This window comes from Crocodylus porosus, unplaced genomic scaffold, assembly GCF_001723895.1.
Source record: "Crocodylus porosus isolate Cpor-Errol unplaced genomic scaffold, CroPor_comp1, whole genome shotgun sequence".
Taxonomy (NCBI): domain Eukaryota; kingdom Metazoa; phylum Chordata; order Crocodylia; family Crocodylidae; genus Crocodylus; species Crocodylus porosus.
In genome coordinates this window covers 3,232,737-3,255,451 of record NW_017728932.1, presented here as the reverse complement: position 1 = coordinate 3,255,451, position 22,715 = coordinate 3,232,737, and the positions used below count along the sequence as shown (strand labels likewise).

General features: G+C 43.2%; 2 protein-coding genes across 2 annotated transcripts in view; one reads left to right on the top strand and one right to left on the bottom strand.

The window, feature by feature from the left end:
• NUP88 (nucleoporin 88) overlaps positions 1-11,619 on the top strand; it is an 11,737-nt gene extending 118 nt beyond the window's left edge. Inside the window, exons 2-18 of the mRNA XM_019545292.1 lie at positions 6-29; positions 249-418; positions 2,022-2,147; positions 2,315-2,401; positions 3,162-3,338; positions 3,847-4,033; positions 5,506-5,656; positions 6,278-6,376; positions 6,838-6,928; positions 7,622-7,723; positions 8,505-8,663; positions 8,863-8,988; positions 9,516-9,581; positions 9,861-9,941; positions 10,301-10,427; positions 10,763-10,881; positions 11,387-11,619. Of these exons, the coding sequence (XP_019400837.1) occupies positions 6-29; positions 249-418; positions 2,022-2,147; positions 2,315-2,401; positions 3,162-3,338; positions 3,847-4,033; positions 5,506-5,656; positions 6,278-6,376; positions 6,838-6,928; positions 7,622-7,723; positions 8,505-8,663; positions 8,863-8,988; positions 9,516-9,581; positions 9,861-9,941; positions 10,301-10,427; positions 10,763-10,881; positions 11,387-11,450 (1,956 nt within the window). The 3' untranslated portion in view covers positions 11,451-11,619. The remainder of the gene's footprint in view (positions 1-5; positions 30-248; positions 419-2,021; positions 2,148-2,314; positions 2,402-3,161; positions 3,339-3,846; positions 4,034-5,505; positions 5,657-6,277; positions 6,377-6,837; positions 6,929-7,621; positions 7,724-8,504; positions 8,664-8,862; positions 8,989-9,515; positions 9,582-9,860; positions 9,942-10,300; positions 10,428-10,762; positions 10,882-11,386) is intronic.
• Positions 11,620-11,876: 257 nt separating this feature from the next.
• RABEP1 (rabaptin, RAB GTPase binding effector protein 1) overlaps positions 11,877-22,715 on the bottom strand; it is a 91,019-nt gene continuing 80,180 nt past the window's right edge. The window contains exons 13-18 of the mRNA XM_019545438.1: positions 21,430-21,570; positions 20,710-20,899; positions 18,723-18,778; positions 17,907-18,005; positions 17,235-17,351; positions 11,877-16,028 (exon numbers count right to left, since the gene is read on the bottom strand). Coding sequence (XP_019400983.1) covers positions 15,927-16,028; positions 17,235-17,351; positions 17,907-18,005; positions 18,723-18,778; positions 20,710-20,899; positions 21,430-21,570 — 705 coding nt within the window. The 3' untranslated portion in view covers positions 11,877-15,926. The remainder of the gene's footprint in view (positions 16,029-17,234; positions 17,352-17,906; positions 18,006-18,722; positions 18,779-20,709; positions 20,900-21,429; positions 21,571-22,715) is intronic.

Below are 22,715 nucleotides of genomic sequence, written 5' to 3'. Positions count from 1 at the left end.
GCGAGCCCGCCGCGCTTGGCCGCTCCCAGGTGCGGGACGCCCCTGCAGGCCCGAGGGGTCGGCCCCTTCCCCTCCCGGGGCTGGCGAGTCTCTGCCCGGGCTCCTGGGAAACAAATGTCCCAGCTCACGCCCGGCTCTGATGTGACCTCCGTTCGTGATCGTTGCACGCGGCGCTCTCGAAGGACCCTGCCCGTCCGCGCGGTGTTTCATTGGGGCGCCGAGTTTTAACTCCCCGCTTCCCTTCCCAGACGCTGGTCTGCATCAACCCGCCTCTCTTCGATGTCTTTCAAACGCTGCTCAGCCCCACGCAGCACCATGTGGCTCTCGTCGGCCCCAAGGGAATGATGGTCCTGGAGCTGCCCAAGCGCTGGGGGAAGAACTCTGAATTCGAAGGGGGGAAAGCCACGGTCAACTGCAGGTAGGCGACGCTTTTGGTGCGGGACCCCCCTGGCTATCCTGGCGCCTGTTACGTGTAGAGCAGCCGACGTGGGAGCAGCAGTGTGCGGGATTGCTCGGTGCGACCCCGGCGTGAGGGGGATACAGCACATACTCTGAGCTGAAAGCCCACTGGGGTACTGAGAAATGAGCCTCCACAAATGCAACAGCGACCCACCCCCTAAAACCTTATAGTTTTCTCTTTGGACACAGTAGTAGTAGGGGGGATGAGATCCTATTTCTAATGGGCATAGTATTTGAATCACAAAGCAATGTAGGAGAATCGCTGTACTGTACTGGAGCAGCAGTCCCTCTTATCTGCCATCTCAGGGTAGGCGATAAAAGGGACTGCAGTCCAGCGAAATGAAAGTCGAAGACCTGAGCTACTTGCCCTACGTAGCTGTCAGGTAAATTCACTGACAAATTGCGTATTTGTTGAATCCAGTTTAACCTGGTCTGATATTGGTCAGGTCAGCGAGCAGCGCAAGAGAATTTGCTAGAGGAAGTTATGTCCCCAGGGAAAATTTCTTCTGATGTAGGATGATGGACCAAATGCCACAAATCCCATTTGCTACTTGTTGGTAGTCTTAACACCCATACAGACCTAATAAACCTTAATGCCTTGGAGACGACCAGAGGGGAAACTCGCCCATTTCCTTGGTAGGCTGACTTATTTTTGGTAAAAAAACAAAGCACTTTATCATGAGCAAATGAATTAGAACTTCACCATTCACTAGTACCAAACTTGCTCTGTAAGAGCAGAGGAGGAAAATCCCAGGCCCCTCACGTAGTTGTGTGGAGGCTGTGAAATAGGTTGTCACGCACTGAAGCGTTTGCACAGGGGTGTTTTTGTATAGTTGAATCTCTGGGGTACAGCTGTGCTGCTGCTGTTTTCTTAGCTGACTGGTTGAGTTGTTTCTGGCTGGTAATTCTTCTTTTGGGAGGTTAAAATGTCGCTTCTACCTGTGTTTTGTGATCCTGATAGCATGATGGCTTACATTGTTTTAATTATCATATCACACATTCTTTGAAACCCTTCTGGTCATGATTAGTACAAAACACGTGACCACTCCACTCCTGATCAGTAAATGGGTACACTTCTGACATGCACAGTCTTTTCCTGGTCTCAGTCAGAATTTTGTTTTCTCAAGGTGTGCAAGGACAGGCTGTCTCTTTTTTTTGGAGTAAAAGCTGCAAACAGTTGCATCTAGTTGAAGATTTCAGGGTCTAGTACCCTGGGTTTTTCCTTCAGACCTTCCCTGTACTATTTGTGCAGTTGCTTTTTAATCTTCATCTCTGGGTGATGAATACGTGGGCAGGAATAGATTAAACCAACTATAGTGAAACCATCTAGTTAGACATTGCTGTCAAATGTACAAATTAACTGGGGAAAAAAAGTCACAGCAACCATTGTTTTCAGACAAAAGTGACAAATGACTGTTGTAGGAGTTCCTTCAGCTTTAAATACTACTACACAGCCAACATCCCCTGGGAACTTAAATCAGTTGTTCTTTTCCCCAAGGTAAAAGCCATTTAATTTTTATCTGCTTTTTATACATGTTATAAATAGCTGTTTTTCATTACAGCACCATTCCTATTGCTGAGAGGTTCTTCACTAGCTCAGCATCCCTCACTTTAAAATATGCTGCCTGGTATCCCAGCGAGTCATTGGAGCCTCATGTTGTGCTGTTGACTTCAGATAACACTATAAGGTTAGCTTGTTTCTATTTGTTTTCCCCTTTTTGGCATAAATAGACTTACTGGAATTATAACGTAAAAATACAGTGAAAGCAATTTAAGCTGGTGTCCAGTATTTGCCTCAGCAGGAACTTGCATGGAACACTAATGACCGAATGATCTGTTTGTTCTTTCTTTCTAGGATTTATAGTCTGAAAGTGCCTCAGACACCTGTGAAGGTGATTGCTCTTTCAGAGGCTGAGGAGGAGACCTCGGTAGTCAATAAAGGGTATGAACAGTTTAATATTCTCTTACCAAGGTATGCTTGCCAAGGTACCAAATGGGAAATTGACTGGTGACAGGGTAGTGCAAATGCTGTGGTGTGATAACTTAATCCCAGGGCACTTGTTGCCCCCCTCCTGCCATGGCTCATCTCACTTTCCCCTTCCTCTGCTTCATGCTGGCTGGACTCCCACCCCAGCATTCTAGAGCCAGCTGAGGATTGTTGCAAACAGACGCCTGTTTGCAACAAAAGAGGATTTATGTAAAGCAGTACAGCTGAAAACGGGGCCAAGAAAGGCTTCTGGGGAAGAACCTTTTTCTTTACTTGTTTCTGGCCTGGTTGAAGGGACAAAACTTGATGTCCACTTTCTTAAGCCATAGATTAGCATCACACTGATGGCACCAAGGCATTCTCACCCCTCTTGAATACTATGCAGATAAGTATTTTGGAGATGAGATGTTACTGGGCGCAGTGGAGAGGGGAGGGAGGAAGATGTTGCATGGTGTCTTTCCTTGAAACAACCAATGAGAGCCCCTGTTTCTAGTAGTTCTGACATGATCTCAGGGGCTCCATTGAGAAGAGCAGAAGTGCCTGTGCTGGGGTATCTACTGCAGAAGGGGCAGTGTCTGGCAAAGATCTGATCCAAAAGGCTGAAAGCATAACTGCATTTATCCAACAGAAGTGCCACTTCATATGAGGGGAAGTGCTTTTGCATGGACAGTTGCTACTGACTATAACTTTGGGTCCATTTGTCTCCCACTTCTAGGAGAGCCTATAGAGCATCACTGGGAGAGACTGCAGTGGCGTTTGACTTTGGGCCAATTACATCTGTTCCAAAGAATGTGGCTGGGCCACGGGGGAAAGAGGAAGTGTTGGCATATCCCTTGTACATATTGTATGAAAATGGGGAGACCTTCCTTACATACGTTAACCTCCTACAAAGGTAGGATCCAAAAGTCAAATAGAAAACTTTGCTTCCTGGCCTTTATATAGCACTCGTCTGTTTGTACCAGGTCTCATTCAGATTGACTCCAGTCGGGAATGGGTTATCTCCTAGGGCAGCCCAAATTGTGTGGCTGGAATAGCTGGCCTACACACTTGAGTCTGTACAACCATGAAGGTAATAGGCCTAGTTGTTTAGTTGAGGCAGCTACAATAGCTAAGGGATGCAACAGGATAATAAATTTTAAATTTTAATTTTAAATTTAGGATAAAAAAAATAGCTGCTCTAAGTATTAACTCAATCCTCTGTTACAAGTTACACACCCTCTGCTCAAGGTAGGATCACTCCTGAGTGAAACGACATGGAAAAATGGGTCTATTTTATTACCTCTTGTGTTTTGATTTTTTTTTTTTTTTTCCAGTTCCTCAGAGGGTTATTGTAGGTAACATGGGGAGGTATTTGATTTTGCATAGTCACTTACAAAAGTACTCGTACATCCTCATTTCAGCTCTGGAAACCTTGGTAAGCTGTTGGGTCCACTGCCCATGCACCCGGCAGCTGAAGACAACTATGGCTATGACGCATGTGCTGTTCTCTGCCTGCCCTGTGTGCCCAACATCTTGGTGATCGCTACTGAATCAGGGATGCTCTATCACTGTGTGGTGCTGGAGGGAGAAGAGGACGATGAGCAGACAGTATGCCTTTTTTTTCCCTAATAGCAGGAATGTAGCGCTGGTTTCTCTGGTGTTCTGCTTTCTGTCCCAGGCCCCGGTTGTCAGAAGTCCCTGGCAGTCACCTGCAGGGAGGTGACCGAGTGACAGCTGTTTTTGCTATCATAAATCAAGCAGTGAGTCATCTGTGCCAAGGCGCCTCAAACTTTTGATCCTTTTGGTCTTCAGTGTTTCATAGTTTCATAATAGCTAGGGTCAGGAGGGACCTGATCAGATCATCTAGCCTGACCCCCTGCCATAGGCAGGAATGAGTGCTGGGTTCACAAGACCCCAGACAGGTGATCATCCAACCTCTTTTTGAATTTGCCCAAGGTAGAGGCAAGGACCACTTTCCTGGGATTCTGGCCACCCTAACTGTAAAATATTGCTTCCTGATCTCTAACCTAAACTTATTTTCCATCAGCTTATTACCATTGTTCCTCGTTACCCCAGGTGGTGCCGGGAGAGAAGGGCTCTTCCTATTTGCTGATGATCTCCCCTGATGAGTTTGCAGGCAGCCACCAGGTCCCTCCTCAGCCTCCTCTTGCTGAGGCTGAACAGGTTCAGGTCCCTCAGTCTCTCCTTGTAGGGCCTGCCCTGCCTTCTCAACAAATGGGTGGCCCTCCTCTGAACCCTCTCCAGGCTGACCACATTCTTTTTAAAGTGCAGCGCCCAGTACTGGACACAGTACTCCAATTGCTGCCTGACCAGTGTTGCATAGGGGGGGAGGATCACCTCTCTGGAGTGGCTTGAGATGCATCTTTGGATGCGTGACAAGGCATGGCTGGCCTTGCTGGCTGCAGTCTGGCATTGGTGTCTCATGTTCATCTTGGAGTCAGTAATGACTGCAAGATCCCTTTCTGCCTCTGTGTTTTCAAGAGGGGAATGCCCCAGCCTGTATGTATGCTCTGGATTCCTTTTCCCAAGGTGCAGCCCCCTGCATTTATCTATGTTGAACACCATCCTGTTTTCATCTGCCCACTTTTGTAGTCTGTCTAAATCTAGTTGTAGCCTCTCTTTCTCCCTTCAAGTGTGTCCACCTCACCCCACATCTTAGTGGCATCGGCAGACTAGGACAATGTGCTTTCAACCCCCTTGTCCAAGTCGCTGATGAAGATGTTAAACAGTGTTACCTAGGAGTCTCTCCGCAGCTGGGATGTCTATCTGATTCTAAAGGAGAGCTTTAAAATAAATGTTGGGGAAGTATGAGGTGGAGAGAGGAACATCTTGGCTTCAAACTATGGCTTGATTTTAGTTTAGAAGTGAAACATGTCCATGTTGGCCCTGCAGTGATCAAACCAATACAGAGTTGCCAATAGAATCATCAGGCATGTTTGCCCTTCTGTTTAAAATGCTTGAAGGACCTTGGTTGCACTAAGTCACCATTTCTCCTCTATCCCACACTGGTGCACTTGCTGAAAAGGCGTCTTACTGAAGAATTGAAATGCTTTTTACAGTCGGAAAAGTCTTGGGACCCAAGATCTGACCTGATCCCTTCTCTGTACGTGTTTGAATGCGTTGAGTTGGAACTTGCACTGAAACTGGCATCAGCGGAGGAGGAGGAGCCTGTGGAATCGGATTTCTCTTGCCCAATTAAACTACACAGAGGTAGGGCTGTTGTTCAGCAGCAGTAGTGTTCACTTTATTTCAGTAGCTGGATTTGTTAAGTCACTTGATCTTATCATTGGTCTCTTCTGGAGCTATTGCTTGGTGTCTAAAGCGTTAAAGTGGTGGAAAATCCATGAAGTTGTTAACAGGGTTCAGGTAACAACGTGGACATGTTTCACGTTTGTTCTGAGCTGAAGTCAGCCTTGTTTTTTATTACTATTTAAAAAGAGGCACTCCCTTGAAATACTAAGAAACTGGTCTTCATGAATGTTGTAGCCATTGATGCCTGCTGTATGTTTCATTGTTCTAGGATGCAGCGTGGTCTCGTAAACTTGCGCATTTTTGCACCAGCTCTTCCTATAGGTGGGAGGGAAGAAGGATCGCCATTTCCTTCTTTTGTAGAGCCGAGGGTTACTGTGGAAGGGAGTCTGAATTTTCCTGGAGCTAAACCCCGAACTAGAGGGTTGGGCTGAAAGCAGGAAGGGGGCTGGGCTGGGTAGCTCCTGCAATACCACCATTAGTGCTGAGTAGCTGAAGAGCCCCCTTGAATAGAGTGCTACATGTGGATTTTCCACGTGTTCTAGATCTGTTGGTAATAAATGTGATCTGCTTAATTTTCAGATCCCAAGTGCCCCAGTAGGTACCACTGCACACACGAAGCTGGGGTGCACAGTGTTGGGCTAACCTGGATTAATAAGCTTCACAAATTCCTTGGCTCCGGTGAGTAGTTAAAGTGTCTTGTAGGAAGGAGAGGGTGTTTGCCCTTCAGGCTTCTTTCCTTTGTGGAGGTCGCTGGCTGTCAGCAAACAGTCTCCAGCATCTGCCTGCCTAGTATTGCCTAGGGCAGGGGTTGTCAACCAAGGGCACACCTACCCCTGGGGGTACTTGGGGAGGCCCCAGGGGTATGCGGCAGCAGTGCAAAGAAGCAGGGGTACTTGGGAAGCAATGCCGCCACCACGTGCCTGCGCTGCTGTGGCCGTCACTGCTTCATGTTTGGCCACTGCCCCCACCCTCCCTCCACTCCACGTCCAGAAGGGGGTACCCACGAGAAATACTCTCCTTAAAAAAGGTTGAAAGCCCCTGGCCTAGGGTATGTGTATATCTCACAGCTTCTTCTCTGTAAGTGGGCAGCAGTGCCAAACCTTATCGGGGGAGTGATGTTGAGTGTGTTCTCTTTGCAGATGAAGAAGATAAAGACAGTTTACTAGAACTTGGAGCAGAACAGAAGTGCTTTGTAGAGCACATTCTCTGCACAAAGCCATTGCCGTGCAGGTAAGAACTCACTCCTATCCCTTCTCCCTTTTCCCTCCGAGTAAATAAATGGTCTCTATTTACTCTCAGCTCCCCTCTAACTAAATTAAGTTATGAACTTAACCAGAATAAATGGGGTAAGCACAAATAATTAAACTCCTGCTGTCAGGCCCTAGTATCATAAGGCTGAGAGTTAGGTTGGAACCAGATAGTTTCTGGTAGTGTGTGATCTCCGATCTTCCAAATGGCAAAAGTGGTAACATTGCCACCATCGTGAGGGGGAGAAGGTGAATGCAGTTTTCTGTTAATAGCAGCAACATGCATACAGCTCTTGTGGAGTGTTGAACACCAGCCAGCCAACAGAAACATTTCAGGTACCCTAACTTTCAAAGTATCATTCGCTGGACAAAACCATTGTGCTGTATGATACCAGCTGCGTCTTTGCATGCTGCCATGAGCTGCCTAGCTTTGTGGGCACAGCAAGGCCAATTTCCATAAGAAAAGTTGGGATTAGTAGGTGCCAGCTGTATAGAGTACTTTTAATTAGAATAGCCTTTTGTGCACTGTAACTTGTATAAGAAACATCCTAGTTTAAGACGAATGTGTTTTGCTAAATAGCTTGAAGTAAAGAAACACCACAGTCAGGTTAGAGTCTTAGTGTACTGACAAAAGTTGTTTCAGTGAATTTGCATTATAATCTCTTCTCCCCTCCAGGCAGCCCGCTCCAATTAGAGGATTCTGGATAGTCTCTGACATCTTGGGGCCTACAATGATCTGCATCACCAGCACCTATGAGTGCATCACAAGACCTCTTCTGTATGTGCTTCTTGTTTAATGTGCTTTTTTTGCCTCTGTCAAACTCATGTAATGGAAACTCTACTTACCTAAATGACTTGTTAGTGTCCCAGACTTGCTTGGTGTTCCTCTTCTCAGCTTCACTTAAAGCTTCTGTTCTTTGGACCATTTTGATGAGACATTTGGCAACTGGAACAATTCCAGGCTGAGCTGACACCTTTTCTTATATGAGTTACTCCAGAGGAAGAAGTAAGATAAGGGTCCAGGAGGCATTGAGGAAGAAGAAGGATAAATCTAAAATGCCCTCAGTGCTTTTGGTGGGATTGAATTGCTTTGGTAGGGCTAAGAGAGACATTAGCAAGGGCTTAGGGATGCTGGGTGGGGTGGAAATCAACTACATTTCATGGTAGCTTTTGCCTGGTAAAGAATCTTAAAGCACCCTACAGCCACCAAGCACCATAATTTGAGGCAGCATAGATTTAACTGTCAGATGCTGCAACTGGAAGCTTAGTTTGAAGCTTATGGACTTAAGCTTACATGGAGAGAAAAGGCATTCTTAGGAGAATACTGCCAAAGTATTGGGCATTAAGTAGTGCTCCCTAAAGCAAACACAAGGTAAGATAAAGCTGCTTAATTTATATCATACCTTAAAAGGGGAGAGAAATTCCTGCCAGACAATTAGGTTCTGGTGGTCTGTTGGTGAATCAAAATCATTCTGTTTCATGTCAAGAGACAGAGGCATTTCCCTAATGTTAAGAGCTTTTCCTTCTGCGCCATTTCTATCTGTGTTTTGCTCTGGCAGAAGCACAGTCCATCCAGCATCCCCACCACTGCTCTGTACCCGGGAGGACAATGAACCAACAGTCTCGCCTCTCCGCATCCTGGCAGAATCGCAGCATTCATTTGAGGAGCACATCCAAAGCATCTTGCAGCGGAGCACTGCCAACCCATTGCTTTTGAAGTACATGCAATTTCCTCTATGAGACAAAGAGGGAGGAGGCTATTTAAAAGAAGGGATTCTCTGTTTAGGGGAGGTGGGCATCTCCAGTGGATTGAAGTCCATGTGGAGTGCCTCCCGCTCTGCTCTTCTGGGAGGACTTTCTCTAGGGATTTTAAGTAGTGGGAGTGCGAATAATCCAGCTGCCCTTGTTTGTTCCCAGATCTGCTGATAAAGATGCAGCTCCTCCCCCAGAAGAATGCCTGCAGCTCCTCAGCAGAGCTATCCAGGTTTTCAGGGAAGAATACATTCTGAAGCAGGATCTGGCAAAGGAGGAGATCCAGCAGAGGTAAAATGGCTTCATAAAGCATTACATGTTTGAAACTTGGCCCTGTGTAATGTATTCAGGGGAAATAGTATCACAGGCTTACAAACACTAGACCCCTAACTGAGTGGTCAGTCACATGAGCCCTGCAAATGAGGATGATGTCATCTAGAGAGAGACTTGCATTTTAACATGATTGAGAATGGTTAATAAAGCTTGGCTCTGAATGTATTGGAGCTGATGGATATTAGGTTAGTGCTGGGTCTCTGCTTGGCTTAGCAAAGCATTTCCCTTTGGCTGTAGGTATGCAGAATAAATCTGCCTTCATGCTTGGAGCCTTCCAATAACCTTTTGCCTATGACAAAAATGTTATTGTACCTACCCTAGAAAACTCTTCCATATCCCTTGTCCCATCTTTTTTGATCCTGCATTTAAGCTCCTGAGTGTGGCTTCTGTTTGTTTCTCTAAATCTCTAGAGATTTAATTGAGTTACAGAAGAACTGGCTGTCATGGAAGTACATTTGATTCAGCTTTACCCTTTTTTTTGGCAGAGTGAAGTTACTGTGGGCTCAGAAAAAGAAACAACTGGAAGATCTTAATTACTGTCGAGAGGAAAGGTGAGTGCAGCCTGTTTATGTAGCAGTGTTATTTCAGTCAAAGCCAGCAGCTTTTATATTTGAACAGTCCTTTCTGAAGCATTCAGATTCCTAGGGTACCAAATAAGCATCTAGCTGGAACTGAATACATTTAAACCTCTGTGGACTATCATAGCAAGGTATCAGGGTCATAGGTTTCAATCCAGCCCGGTTCTTAAAGACTTCTCGTGCCTCCTGCATATAAAACTTCATCAAGATGTTTTGCATAATCCTGATGTAAATAGACTTTCTTGCCTAAAGGAAAAGTCTGCGGGAAATGGCCGAACGCTTGGCTGACAAGTATGAAGAAGCCAAAGAAAAACAAGAAGATATTATGAACAGGTAAGCACAAAGAATGGCTAGTTCCCCTAGCAAATCAGATCAAAGTGTGACCTTTCAGCAGCAGCGTCAAAGTAACAAGCAGGTGTCAAATCTTTTAGCCTGGTATTGAAAGCCCATGGTATTAGTGGCTGTACCTAATGGATGATGGCAGTGTTGAGGATAGATTTGGCATAGAGGGAGCCTCTTCAGAAAACAACAGTAATGTTGACGTACATCAGACTAGCAGGCTGAAAGAACTAGACCCTAATTTGACTGAACTCTTTTAGTTAATAATAAAGTCCAAAAAAATCCCTCATGAACCAGTCTAGTACATAGGGTAACTAACATCTGTGCACTAATGTTTGTGAGTCTCTGTTAAGGATGAAGAAAGTGCTACGAAGTTTTCACACTCAGCTTCCAGTTTTGTCAGACAGTGAGAAGGAGATGAAGAAAGAATTGCAGGCAATACATGATCAGCTGCAGCAGCTGGGAAGTGCTATCAAACAGGTGAGACTGAGCTGGCATCAAGACTTGGAAGAGGCTCAAAGTGATGAATGACTATAATCTCCATCCTCAGAGGTTTTTAAGACCTGGCTGGACAGAGCCTAGGGAGGGATGATCTAGTTGGGGACAGTTCTGCTTTGAGCAGCTGGTTGGACTAGATGACCTCCTGAGGTCCCTTCCAAACCTAATCTCCTATGACAGACCAGTTGTCAGTGGTGCTCATAGACCTAAGTTTGTGCTTGAGCTCCTGCTGCTCAGTTCCTCTACCCATCTGAAACGGTGACTCCTGAGCATACAGAAAATACTGATAAGTCCATTACTTTGTGTGCTGTTTCTAGGTGAAAATGAAAAAGGATTACCAGCAAAGAAAGATGGAAAAGGGAACCAGTCCACGACAACCTAGTATCACCCTCAGTGCCTACCAGAGCAAATGCATCCAGTCTATTCTGAAAGAAGAGTAAGTTAGTTTTCTTTTCAGGCCTGCCTCCTTGTATTCCCACCAGCGATGATCCCAGTTTCTGATATGTCCAAACAGCAAGGTGTTTTGGACTCCATTAAAGTAGATGTGAAGATTGATACTTAAGGATTCATACCCTCAAGAGCTGAGCTAAGTCCTTATAATTAGCTCAGGATATAATTTGATCTGTGGTACCTGAGATGGTCTCAGAACATTTTCTCTGACCAGCTAGGGCTGCTTTGGAGGCCAAGCTCTGACTTCATTTAAACATACTTTTGTGCCAAAAACAGCCCAACTTGTTTAAGTATATACCAAAGTTGAGTCCCTTTTCTCTGAGCTGCTGTAATCTGTGTTGCAGGCCCACTCTATGAACTGTCACATCCCATGCTTAGTAGCTTGGAGTTAAAAATGCCCCTTCTTTGTGAGCTTGCAGCTAAAACAAGATTTACTCTACCCATCCCATCATGATTTCTGCAATCTCTAACTCAGCATTTTTCTTTTGCAGGGGAGAGCACATAAGAGAAATGGTGAAACAGATCAATGACATCAGAAGCCATGTGAATTTCTAGTGGGCCAATGAGCACAGTCCCACAGCGGAAAGTCTGAAGAGTTTTAGTTTTCAGCTGTCTTCTGCTATTCCTTGCTACGTCAGTTTCTCATTATTTAACAAGTGTTATATACCAGGTTTTACTTATTTTGTAAAGACTGATATTGAATAAAATGCTTTTGATAAGATTCTTCGCAGGCTAGATTTCTGCTTCTGGAGGGAAGACTCTCTTGTCAAGCCCAAGTGAAGTTGTGTATGAGCTTAATATTGACAGGTAGCCTGCCGGTGTAGGCAGAGCAGTATTTAGGCAGGGGAACTACACCTGCTTCAGCAAAGGCAGCTCCAGAAGCACATGCTATAAGGCACCACATTTCCCTCTTCCCAGAGCTTGGCAGGAAGCAGAGCAGAAAAACCAGCAGAGCTCACACACTTCGGCAGCTTTTTTTTTTTTTAATTTTGAACACTTTCTTCATAAGGACACACCTTCAAATACAGTCAACAAAATGGTTACATTGGAATTCTGGAGACAGCAGAATTCTACATCCACAATCGCGCAGGACACCAACGGCGTGGGGCGCTGGAATGCAGTAATAGCTTCCAAACACTCAGTTTGCCAAGATATGGCGCAGGCTGACTTAGACTTCAAAAGCCAATTGTATGGGACTGCAAATGTGGGCGATTTCTTCCCCCTCCCCTAAAACAATGATCTGGTCAAGCTAAGTTTTGAAAAGTAGTACTGCACTACTAGGACAATGGCACAATATGAAGTGCCAAAATAAAGCCGTAAGGATAGGAGGGCTGCAATTCACTGCTAGGTAACAAGGTTACCAGACACGCTGCAAAGAACACTTTTGTACAGATTAAGACTATACAAGTAGAGGGAACACTTACAAAACTTGATTTTTTTTTCCTCTCTTATAGTCTGCACAGACCAAAGTCCCAGTTTTCTAAACCAGTAAGTATGTTTTTGCATCGTAGGTGGCGATATGACATGTTAAAGCTAATAAAAGAAAGAGATCAGAAACTGATGGTACATATAATAATCACTCTCCCCATATCAAGCCTAAAAGTTTCTCAAACTAGCTAAGGGCAGTTTCTCTCCTACACACCCAATTACAAAATGAGCAGCACCCCCTTACATGCCTGAGGTGGATATGTGTGTTTTATAGGGACAGGAGTCCTTTGAATTCAGTCTCCAGAAGGCTTCTCTGTGCAACTTTGCTGCAGAACAAACTAGCTACCCCTCTCAAAGCTGTGCCTTATGTTCCTCATTTCTATAGGGGCTTCTATACCCTTCAGATATAGGGGCTTATTAGTTTGCCAACCCAGCCTTCTCCAAGGTTAATGCCCAGAAGTGCTGTCAGTCACTACTTTCCTTTTGCCAAGCCAGCACCCTGAGCCGAGTCAGGTCTTCAAGAACTCTTGCAACGGTCATGCTTTCAGAGCCACTTTAGCCATGCTTCTCACACAGTGAAATAAACTGGAATTGGTATTGTTAGCTGAACAGCCTGCTGGTGCAAGTGCTACATTCTGCTTTTAAAAGCTGAATGTAGGAGATTGGTCAAACTAGGGAATGGGAAAGCCTTTTGAAATAAAAAAGGTAAGAATGGGGAATACATTAGTCATAGCTATCCCATGTGATAAGTTAAAGCTGGAGGTTGCTGCACTGAACTCACTAAAAGAATCAAAGCAAGGAAGTACATCCATCATTCACCACCCTTTGTGCTACGTTCCCCTTTCAATGCCTTCCCTCCATGCTCACCTGAAAATCAAAACCATAATGCAGCCTCTCAGGCCATAAAATGTAATACACCAACATGCATACTCATGCACATGTTCTTTCTGTCATCTCAACATCAGTTGCTACCAAAGCTTTGAATGATCACTAACAGATCACCCACATACCACTTCTAGGCTACAGGAAAACATCTTGCAGCTGCAATCCAACAACACACCAATGCACAGCTACATAAAATATACTGCATGAAAGCCACGTCACTCCCTATTGATCACAGCAGTATAAACAATACTTGGTCATGAGATAAGGCTGAATGGTGGCTGTTCAAGAGTAAGTATGGAGGGAGAAGATATGGCTCAGAAAAGGAGGTAGGGGAGGTTGAGAAAGGAAAGTGGCAGTGGTTTGAAGCGTGTTCCATGACTAAAAGCTGCTTTCCTTGCTTTATCCAAACAGTGGAAGGAAGTCTAGCAACCGTAACTCTCAGTTTCTTGCATCAGGTTATTATTGAGTGTGTTTCTTCAAATAAAGTGTTCAATTTGCTGCAGAGCTATGTTGAAAGTAGTTTAGACCAGGTCTTGTAAAGCAGCAGGCTTCCTTAATACTCCAATGCAGAAGTTAGGTACAAGAAAGATGTTGGAGTTAGTTTAGGAGAACGGGGAACAATCTCTTGCCTTTACTGCTAATAAAGGCCCAGCAGTTCAAGTGCACATGCACACAACAGTGCATGTACGTTTTAGGAAGCTATGGGTGCTAATAAATAAGATTTGGTGTCAAAAAGTTAGCAGCGGGCAGCAGCTCCTGTCAGGCCACAATCAGCAAGGAATTCTGGCTACTTACTTGAGATGTTAGATTTCATTTTTAAGCACACTGCCAAAACATGACAGGCAACACTCTCACTGTCTGTCAGATTGGCTTATTCCTGAACTGGGTCAGGGGATGTGGAATGGTAGGGGAAATAAGTTAATAACACAGGCAAAGCATTAGCCACGTGTGCTTCATCTGGGGTTCTTTAAGGCAGTCCCCTTTTCAAAACCAATCAGTCCTTGTTTTAGTTTAGCAGAGTGGCTCTGGCTTTGGGTGGGGGTGTTTAAAAGGCCAGACCAAAATAGTAATTGCATGCACAGCAACTGAGGGTATTTTCTTTCTCTAGCTTTCCCTTTACCTTGTAAATTTTGCTGCTCTGAAGATTATAAAAGAGAAGCAACAGGTTAAAGCAAAAAGCATTACCCCCACTAACCTTTACACTACAAAAGCAGAACTAGTGATCAATCCATTTAACCCCCCCTTCCATTAGGTAGGAAATTCGGCTCTAATCAGGGGCCACGTTCAGATATTCAGTCTGCAACACTGCTTGTAATCAACAAAGGATGGTACCTAAACCACAGCCAGCTGACCTTAGTGCATAGAATTCCAGTAACTACAGGAATGTTCATGTTAAATACCATACATCTGGGTAACAAGAAACCCATGCCAACACTTGGAGACTCGCAACATGGTCATCCTTCTGCTGTCTGCTGTTGTGTTGCATAGCGTTACTTGAATGTATAAGTACAGAAACAAGTAACAGTGTAGTTTAGGGGTACTTCCTTTGCTTTAAGCAATACCAGGCTGCCACACTGATAACAGATGCACTGGACTTTTGAAACCTGAAGCTACACAATACAGCTCACGCTGCATTTGTAGTCTGATACAGAACATAACTGGTGTTTCGTGTTCACCTAACTTGCATGGGGGGAAACGGGGGGCAGGGAAATCAGGCTATTTTAAAGCACAATCTTCTGCCCTTTTTACAAAGTTGGGTAAAAGCTAGTAGTTCATGCATGGTGCTGTGCACTGCAGTGGAGAAGAGTTGTGTAAAGCCCATGCACTGCACTGACAGTGCACAGAAATTTTGCTACTAATCTTACCACTTACAAGGGACTAGTAAAATTTTTCAGGTTTGGAGTTAAGAAAGCATCTGCTGACTTAACTCTGTACAAAGAGGTACCAAATAGCGCAGCTGTTGTGCTTTTCTTGAACCCCAGAATTTAATGTGGAATTCAAAGGAACTGAATGTCTCATCATTCATTACAGGTCCATTCATTTTTTTGGATTAGCTTTTTACCTGCTCATGAGATATGCAGCTCACTCATAGCCATCACATTTCAACAGTATTCAAATTTTTCAGCACAAGGGCAATGGTAAAAAAAAAAACCCAAAAACCGAAAAAAAAGCACTGAGTTTGGAAAGAAAATCAATATCCAGTGTCCTGCTAATAAATTCATATTTTAATATAAAATATTCATACAGCATACTACACTTCATTCTCTCTGCTAGCGGAATACTGTTACTGACTATTCAAACAGAAAATTGTCAACCACTCTGCTCTTCAAGGAGTTTTGAGGGACATTATGGTTTCCAGCAGCTATTCTGATCACAGTATTTTGGGAGAGGGGAATAGGTTCCAGAAATCTATATTAGGTTAGAGAAGTTGGCCAAAAGGGAAAAGTTTTTCAGGATGTGAGGACTGATCCCACTTACAGTGGAACACAAACACTGCACCCATTAGTGTTCCCATTAGAGAGTTCTCTTCTAGCCTGCAATCTCCCTGGTGCTCTCTTCCTGCCCTGTACAAAACCTTTTCCCCTCGAGAAACAACTCAGTCATTGCTCCCCTCTGTTGTCTTCTGCTCTTTCAGTTAGAGTTAAATAATAATTAATGTTGCTATAAAGATGAGTTAAAAACCCCAGACGCAGCCTCGGAGCCCTGCCCCTCAGGGTGTCATGTTTCAGGAAGCTGATTAATGTCTGTCAGTTTTGTGTCATTCAGGATTGCCCGGATTCTCTCCAAGGAATCTGCCTGCCGGATCCGTTCCAACTGCACCTAAGAAAACAACAAATACAATATGTCCAATACGGTGCGTCTGGAACCACAGAGCAATAGAGCTTGGTTCTACCCCAGCTATTCCTTTCCATCATGCACAGATGATGCCCACCCAGAGCTGCCACTGGCGTGGAAGAAAGGAAATAGCCCTTCCTAGTTTGCACACTCCTCTTGACAAAGCAAATGGCTATGGGGCTGAAATGTCACTGTCCAGTCACAAGAAGAGATCAGATATGACTAACAATTACTCATACAAACAAAGCTTGGGTCTGGAAAAAAAAAAAAAAAAAAGACAGCAGTGTGTGACAGTAACACCAATTTCTTGTCACTAGGTCTTTATTGAGCTACATGCATTTTTGGAAAGAGCATCTCATCTTCCAAGTGCTGGGCAATTTTTTCCACTACGGGTATTTTTCAACTACTGATCCAAACCCGCCTTTGGAAAAGAAGACAAGCAATGATTGCAGTGAAAATGGTAATTTAACTGTCTTATGCCTGTGCTACCTACCACTACAGCAGCAGAAGAAAGCGCTGACAGCCTTCTCTGCTCACCCACATGGACCATCTGCAAACAAGCTGAGATTCTTGAGACTGTCTACTAGTTAAAGTAGAAAACTTGCTTCATGTTTTCAAAGTCTGAATTTTAAATAACTTTAATGGACTGTATGGCCAAACTTCAGATGTACCTCAAAAAGGGCTTTGAACTGCACTCAGCTGCATAATGTAGTAACCTAAAATCCCTGGATATTGAAATTCCTTCCTTCTGCTGTCTCATGATATCTTCTTAGGATCAAAGGACTTGGCAGTAAGGATAAGACTATCCTGCACTACAACTGTAGCTTAAAAGCAGCAAACTCACCAACTAAAGGAGCCATCATCCCATGGATTTAGAGCAAACGGTGCAAGTCTGCCTTCACATCCCCCCTTCTGAATTACACTGTATCACTAAGACTCAAAGTCACATACTGAAGGAACTTATTGAGAAGGACACTATAGGGTTCCAAGTAAGAGCTTAATCTGGTTCTAAAACAGGTGGAATATTCCTGGTTTATACTAGTAATGCTTTATTATTCATAAAAGCACCTATCAATGAGTTTATAGCCCCAGCTCTTATGCTGCACAGGCTTCCTGCTACAGAGGTAGCAGAACATATACAGGCATTAGCAAATATAATACTTGGAAATGGACTGATTTTATCTCCCTTACCTGAAGGGTCTGAGAAAGCTTTACAAAGTCTCTCTGTACTTGCTCACTGACATCCAATTCAGTCTGCAACCGCTGAGCTTTATTCTTCTCTTCAAACATCAGCTGCTCAAGGTTAGCCTAGAAAAAAATTAGTTCCTGATGTGTATTCACAGAGAAGTGGAGCATGTACAGACTCCCAAATAAAGTATGAGCTGAGAAGTAGAAAACCTGGGTAGTACCACACAGGCACTGCAAGAAAGAGGATCCCCTCCCTGGGCCTTGGTTTTGCCATCTATGAACAGGAGAATCTCAATTATCTGAAGTCTCAGGGGCTCAAACTGAGGATTTGATTAAATTAGAGCTGTTTGTATATTAAGGTACTCTGTATTGAAGTCTATCAGAAGAGACGGTAGCCTTACTGTTTTAAGTCACTATAGTTTAGATTATTGACTATTCCCTACTGCTTTCCCAAATACAATTTTAAAGCAACTTGGAATGGGGCTTTCAATAACTGTGCTAGGCAGACTACTGCATTGCCAGGACACCTTTTGACTTTCAGAGACTTCTCCTTGTGTTGTCCCTGTGAGGACTACCTTGTTTGACTGCCACACTGATCTTCCAAGACTAACATGCACAAGACAGCTTGCCTTTGAAAATCTGGTTACCTTAACACACACACAACATAGATTCTACCTTTGCAGCAGTTTCCTTCTTCAGATGCTCTTCCCAAGTTTTGTTCATTTCCTGAAGACTCTCCAGCTGCTGTGTTTTCTCCTGCAAGGTGTTCTCCAACTGTAAAATCAAAGAGGACAACAGGGTTTTTCATCAGTTCGTTTTTCACAACTGACATGCATTCAACACACTACCATGAAGCAATTGGTATAAATGCCTTTAGCCTTTATAAATGTGCAGAAACACCAACATTAAACCATGTCACTTATACTTTTCTTCCCTGAAGCTGGAAGGAAAGGTGGTGCCTAACAGTGCTTAGCTTAAACATTAGTAGAGAAAGAATAAATATTTTAGGGAAAAGGGTCAACTACTAAGGTGTCAAAACCTTATACTGTTCCCAGCATTATAATTTGCCCTTCCAAACTTCAAATACCTTCTTTTAAAACCATGCTGGTCTTTACAAGACAGAAGTATGTAAGCTCACAACTTGCAGTAAGGCTTTTATCAAACTGATACAAAGGAACAGAGTAGTTAACAACTTTAAAGTTATCCAGTTAGGTTTATATACTTCCTTACATTAGGCCAACTAGTTAGTCTCCTTGTACAGAGTCCTTCTACATACATGCATAAAAATGTTGCTAGTGACAACTCAAAGGCAACAAGAAAAAACAAGTTTATCTTTTCTGATATGAAGGAGACCAGTTCAGAGCCAAGGAGAACTTGTTACCCAGTTATCAGACTCCTCAAGATTCTCTTTCCTGCACACTACACAGAAAGTTAAAATTCCTATATTTAAGTTTGTAAAACTCTTACAAATTGATCACATTGACTCCTCACCTGATCCTTTTCCACTTTCATTCTGTCCAGTTCAGCTCGCAGACTAAAAACGGAAGCTGTAAAACAAAGCAAAACAAGCTTCGTCACTGCACTGGCTTCTTCAGGTTTTAAGACCCAGTTGTTAACTATCAATGGTTTAACAAAAAAAAAAAAATCTAAAAATATTGTATCCTAGCAAGTGTGCCGACAAACCCATACACATATAGGCCCCAATCTGACTGTTCACTGAGCACATTACCATTCTGCCTATTATGAAGCTCTTCTTTTTCAACAAATAACCCTGGCCGTCTCTTCAGTAGGTAAATAGTCTCTTAAGGCAGGTGTCAAAATTGCCATTATCGCTATTCCTACTCAGCAGCCATGGGGTGAACTTCTTCCCCTCAGCCTGTTCCATTTTATCCATGTTGTTATACTAAGCCTGTCAGTATTCCATCTGAAACAGTTACATGTTCAGGAAGAAGCATCTCCCTTCATTTGAATGTTTAAATATCACTCGCTCGGGACATGAACCACTATTATTAAAAGATCATTAGTATTATAAAGTTAATCTACTGTGATTTTAAAAAAATGTGTCCTTCTTCAGAAGCCTTAGGGCTCTGTTTTATAATGTTGGTTTACTACAGCCTCTTTTTGCTCCTATCTACATGTCCTGGCTGAAGCTTTTTATTAATGCAGACTCCTGGACAGATCTGAAAGCGTAAGTAACAATGTTGTGACAAAAATGAAGTACACCCAAATCTACTCGAGCTAGCCCTGTCAGTGCACAGCACTTTCAGCACCGATTGTTACATTTACCTTGCTGACAGCTGGAAGATCCGAGGCAAATCAGCTACTCTTCCAAGAGCAGGACTGGGCAGCCTAAGTTACCCCCTGCGCCCACCTTGCAGCATGTCCTACTTCCACTCGAGTACCCAGCTGTCCGCAGTCTCAGTGAACTTGAGCAATGTGCAAAACTATTACTTTATCTCATCTCCCATTTTCCTATAATTTTCCCCTTTTACTTTTCAAAGATATGGGAGGATAAACAACTTATTTCATTTTTATGAGCGCTACTTTGAAGGGAGACTTAAAGTTTCTCTCTTTGTTTGTAAAACTACAGGCAGAAAACATAAAAGAATTAGCGAAAGTAATCTCAGGACAGAAAGCAGAATTCTGTTTTGCTTTTTTTCTTGTTTGCATTTTATCTCCTACTGCAAAATCTTTGAGATACAAACCTGTAGTAACACACAAAATCAACAACTGCACCTGTGTTTAATTCCTATAAGGCACTTCTGTTCTAGTCATTTAGACAAACCTATACAAAGCAGCTTCTATTCTTTTTATCATCTCCTTGTTTGCTATTCACCTGTCTGCAGGATTCTCATTCCCCTTCACAAGTGTGATGACCCTCAGGAGCTAAAGCAAGTAAAAGCTGTATTGCTGAAGTCTAAATGAGATAGTGCTCTCTCTCCCACTAAATGACCCTGGTAGTTTTCCTGGCAACAAACTAATGGGTGACCTAGTTCAACAAATTCATGCCTTAAATTCACATTTATGTATTACCAAGACTGAAAAGAACCCCTGTGGACTCCCACATAACACACAAAAGTGGTATCACCACAGATTTCTATATATATTTAAGTAAAACAACTACACTAAACTAAGAAACATACCTCAATGCAAGAAAAAAAGAGGAACCACCCAGTTCCTGTTTACTACTTTTACCTTTAACTGACCTTAAGTATCAGGTCTATGCTATACCAGAAGCTACTACAGCCATATTTATAAGAAAAATCTTACAACACACAGCCACGTTGTCAATTGAAGGGCATACTCAGATGCACACTTTTGTGCATTCTCTATAAGCATGTCAAGTGGGCATGCTGTATTAACATCTTATGAAGAAAATGTGGATACCTTGTACTTGTTACCCCTAAAACCAAAATCCTAAAGTGCCTTCCATTTTCTAACAGCAATCCTCTTTCGGGAGTACTTTTTCCTCTCTCACCTATTTCCTCTTTGCAATTCTCTATTTCCACCTGTAAAGTTTCTTCTATAGTTTCCTTCAAACACTGTTCAGCTCGAATCTGTTCTTTTAAGAATAAGATTTCTGCCTTAAGTCTTTCTTCAAGGTGATCTGCTGCAGTCCGTACACTAATGATGTCCTCACGGTATTTTAATAGCAACTTACGGAGTTCCTAAATGAAAGATTAATGAGAAGTTATTTAACAACAATATTTTCCTATATGCAAAGATACACACTCAGGCAAAAGACAGGGATGGTAACTTGTTTTATCTCCATAACTTATCTGTATTCTGCCTCAGCTTCTCAATTGACTCCTAATTTTTTTAATGATTCAGCAAACTATTTGTCTGAAAAGCAAATAAAATGTTTGCAAAAACCTTCATCTTCTCTTTGTATCTGCCTACTGTTACTCTGACACCCTTGAGTATGAGGAAGGGATATCTAGTGACAACTGAGATCTACTACTTACTCCTCAATGCTGAGGATTATAGCTCATTCTTCACCTTCAATCACTCCTATGCTTAGTTTACATTCACAAGTGGCATTATATATATATATCTGAACAACAGTCTGCAGGGGCAAAGGTTTTAAAATTTAGGCTACAACAGGTTCTACAACTTTACTGAGATTTTAGGTACCACACACACATTTATTTCATTTTTTTTTTCCTGTATAGTCTTCTAACAATTTTAAAATCATTACCTCCATGGATTCTGGCAGAATAAAGTCTTCTGCATTCTGTAAAGACTCATGCAAGCTATGCTTTCCTTGAAGGCTTTCATTATCTTTCTGTAATCTCACCAACTCCTCCGAGACCTCCTCCCTTGACTGTGTCAGGACAGCCTTCAATGTAAAGAGAAGAGCACAAAATTATGACCTAAAAATTGTGCTTGGGTCTATTCGTATCCAATTGATCATTGTGCTTCCAGTGCTTTAGAAAGGCAGGACAAATTACATTTTTTGAGAAAAAACGGCAAAAAGGTGGCAATATGAATCATCTCCCTCTGTTTAGCTTTAGTAATTTCAGTATTAGTAAAAAGCAGAAGTAAAAAAAAAAAATCAAACTCAAGAGCACAATAATAAGCAAGACAGTAGGCTATAACTACATCACAACCATGTATCTGCCAATTTTCTTGACTAACTGATAAACTGCATGTGTCTATAAACAAATGCATAAAAGAGACTCAATTCAGTTTTTTCAAATTGTACGTGGAACTGTCAGCAGAGTCTAATAAGATCAATAAGACCTTGTTTAAGTGGATCCCAAGACTTAAACCAGGGGATGTCAAAGACAGCCTACAGAACACTACGATCCTGCCCACAGTGCTGCCTGACACTCTCAGACTGGCCTCATGGGCTGCAGGCAGCACATGCACTGGCTTTGATCCTGTGTGCTGTATGTATGTGCCAAAAAGGCTCCGGGCTGGTCCAGGCACATGTTAGAGGCAACATGAGGGGCTGGCCTACAGTGCACACTGAATTCGGCACCCAGGCCTGATTGAACTTGGATTTATGGCCTACTTGGCATGCCTACCCCAGGCTGTAGGCTCAATCTGTCCTGCAGACTGACCCCGTACCCCTCACCTGTCTCATAGGGCCAGATAAGTTTGATGCCCCTTACTTAAGCCATCTGGGCTAAAATTTTCCATGTCACACTGGTCCCAGGCTCACACTTTTAGTAACAATTTCAGCTGAAATCATCAAGCTATTTCCAAGACTGAGGTTACCAGGAAGATGCACTGCGCGTGACCTTTTCTCTCAAAAGCTCTCATGCCCAGGTTTTTTGCCACAGGACCTAGACATTTGGCAGGGGGGGGGGGTCTCTGGTTCACTGATACTTTTGCCTTCTTGAAAATCTATCCAAACTCAGCCAAGTTTTAAGCCTTTGAAAACTATTGTTTGCAGAGCCTTGGAACAGACTTGCTAGACTGCCAGGAGTTAAGATCACCATACTCCACCTCTGCTACGCACACTCCAGTGCAGGGCTG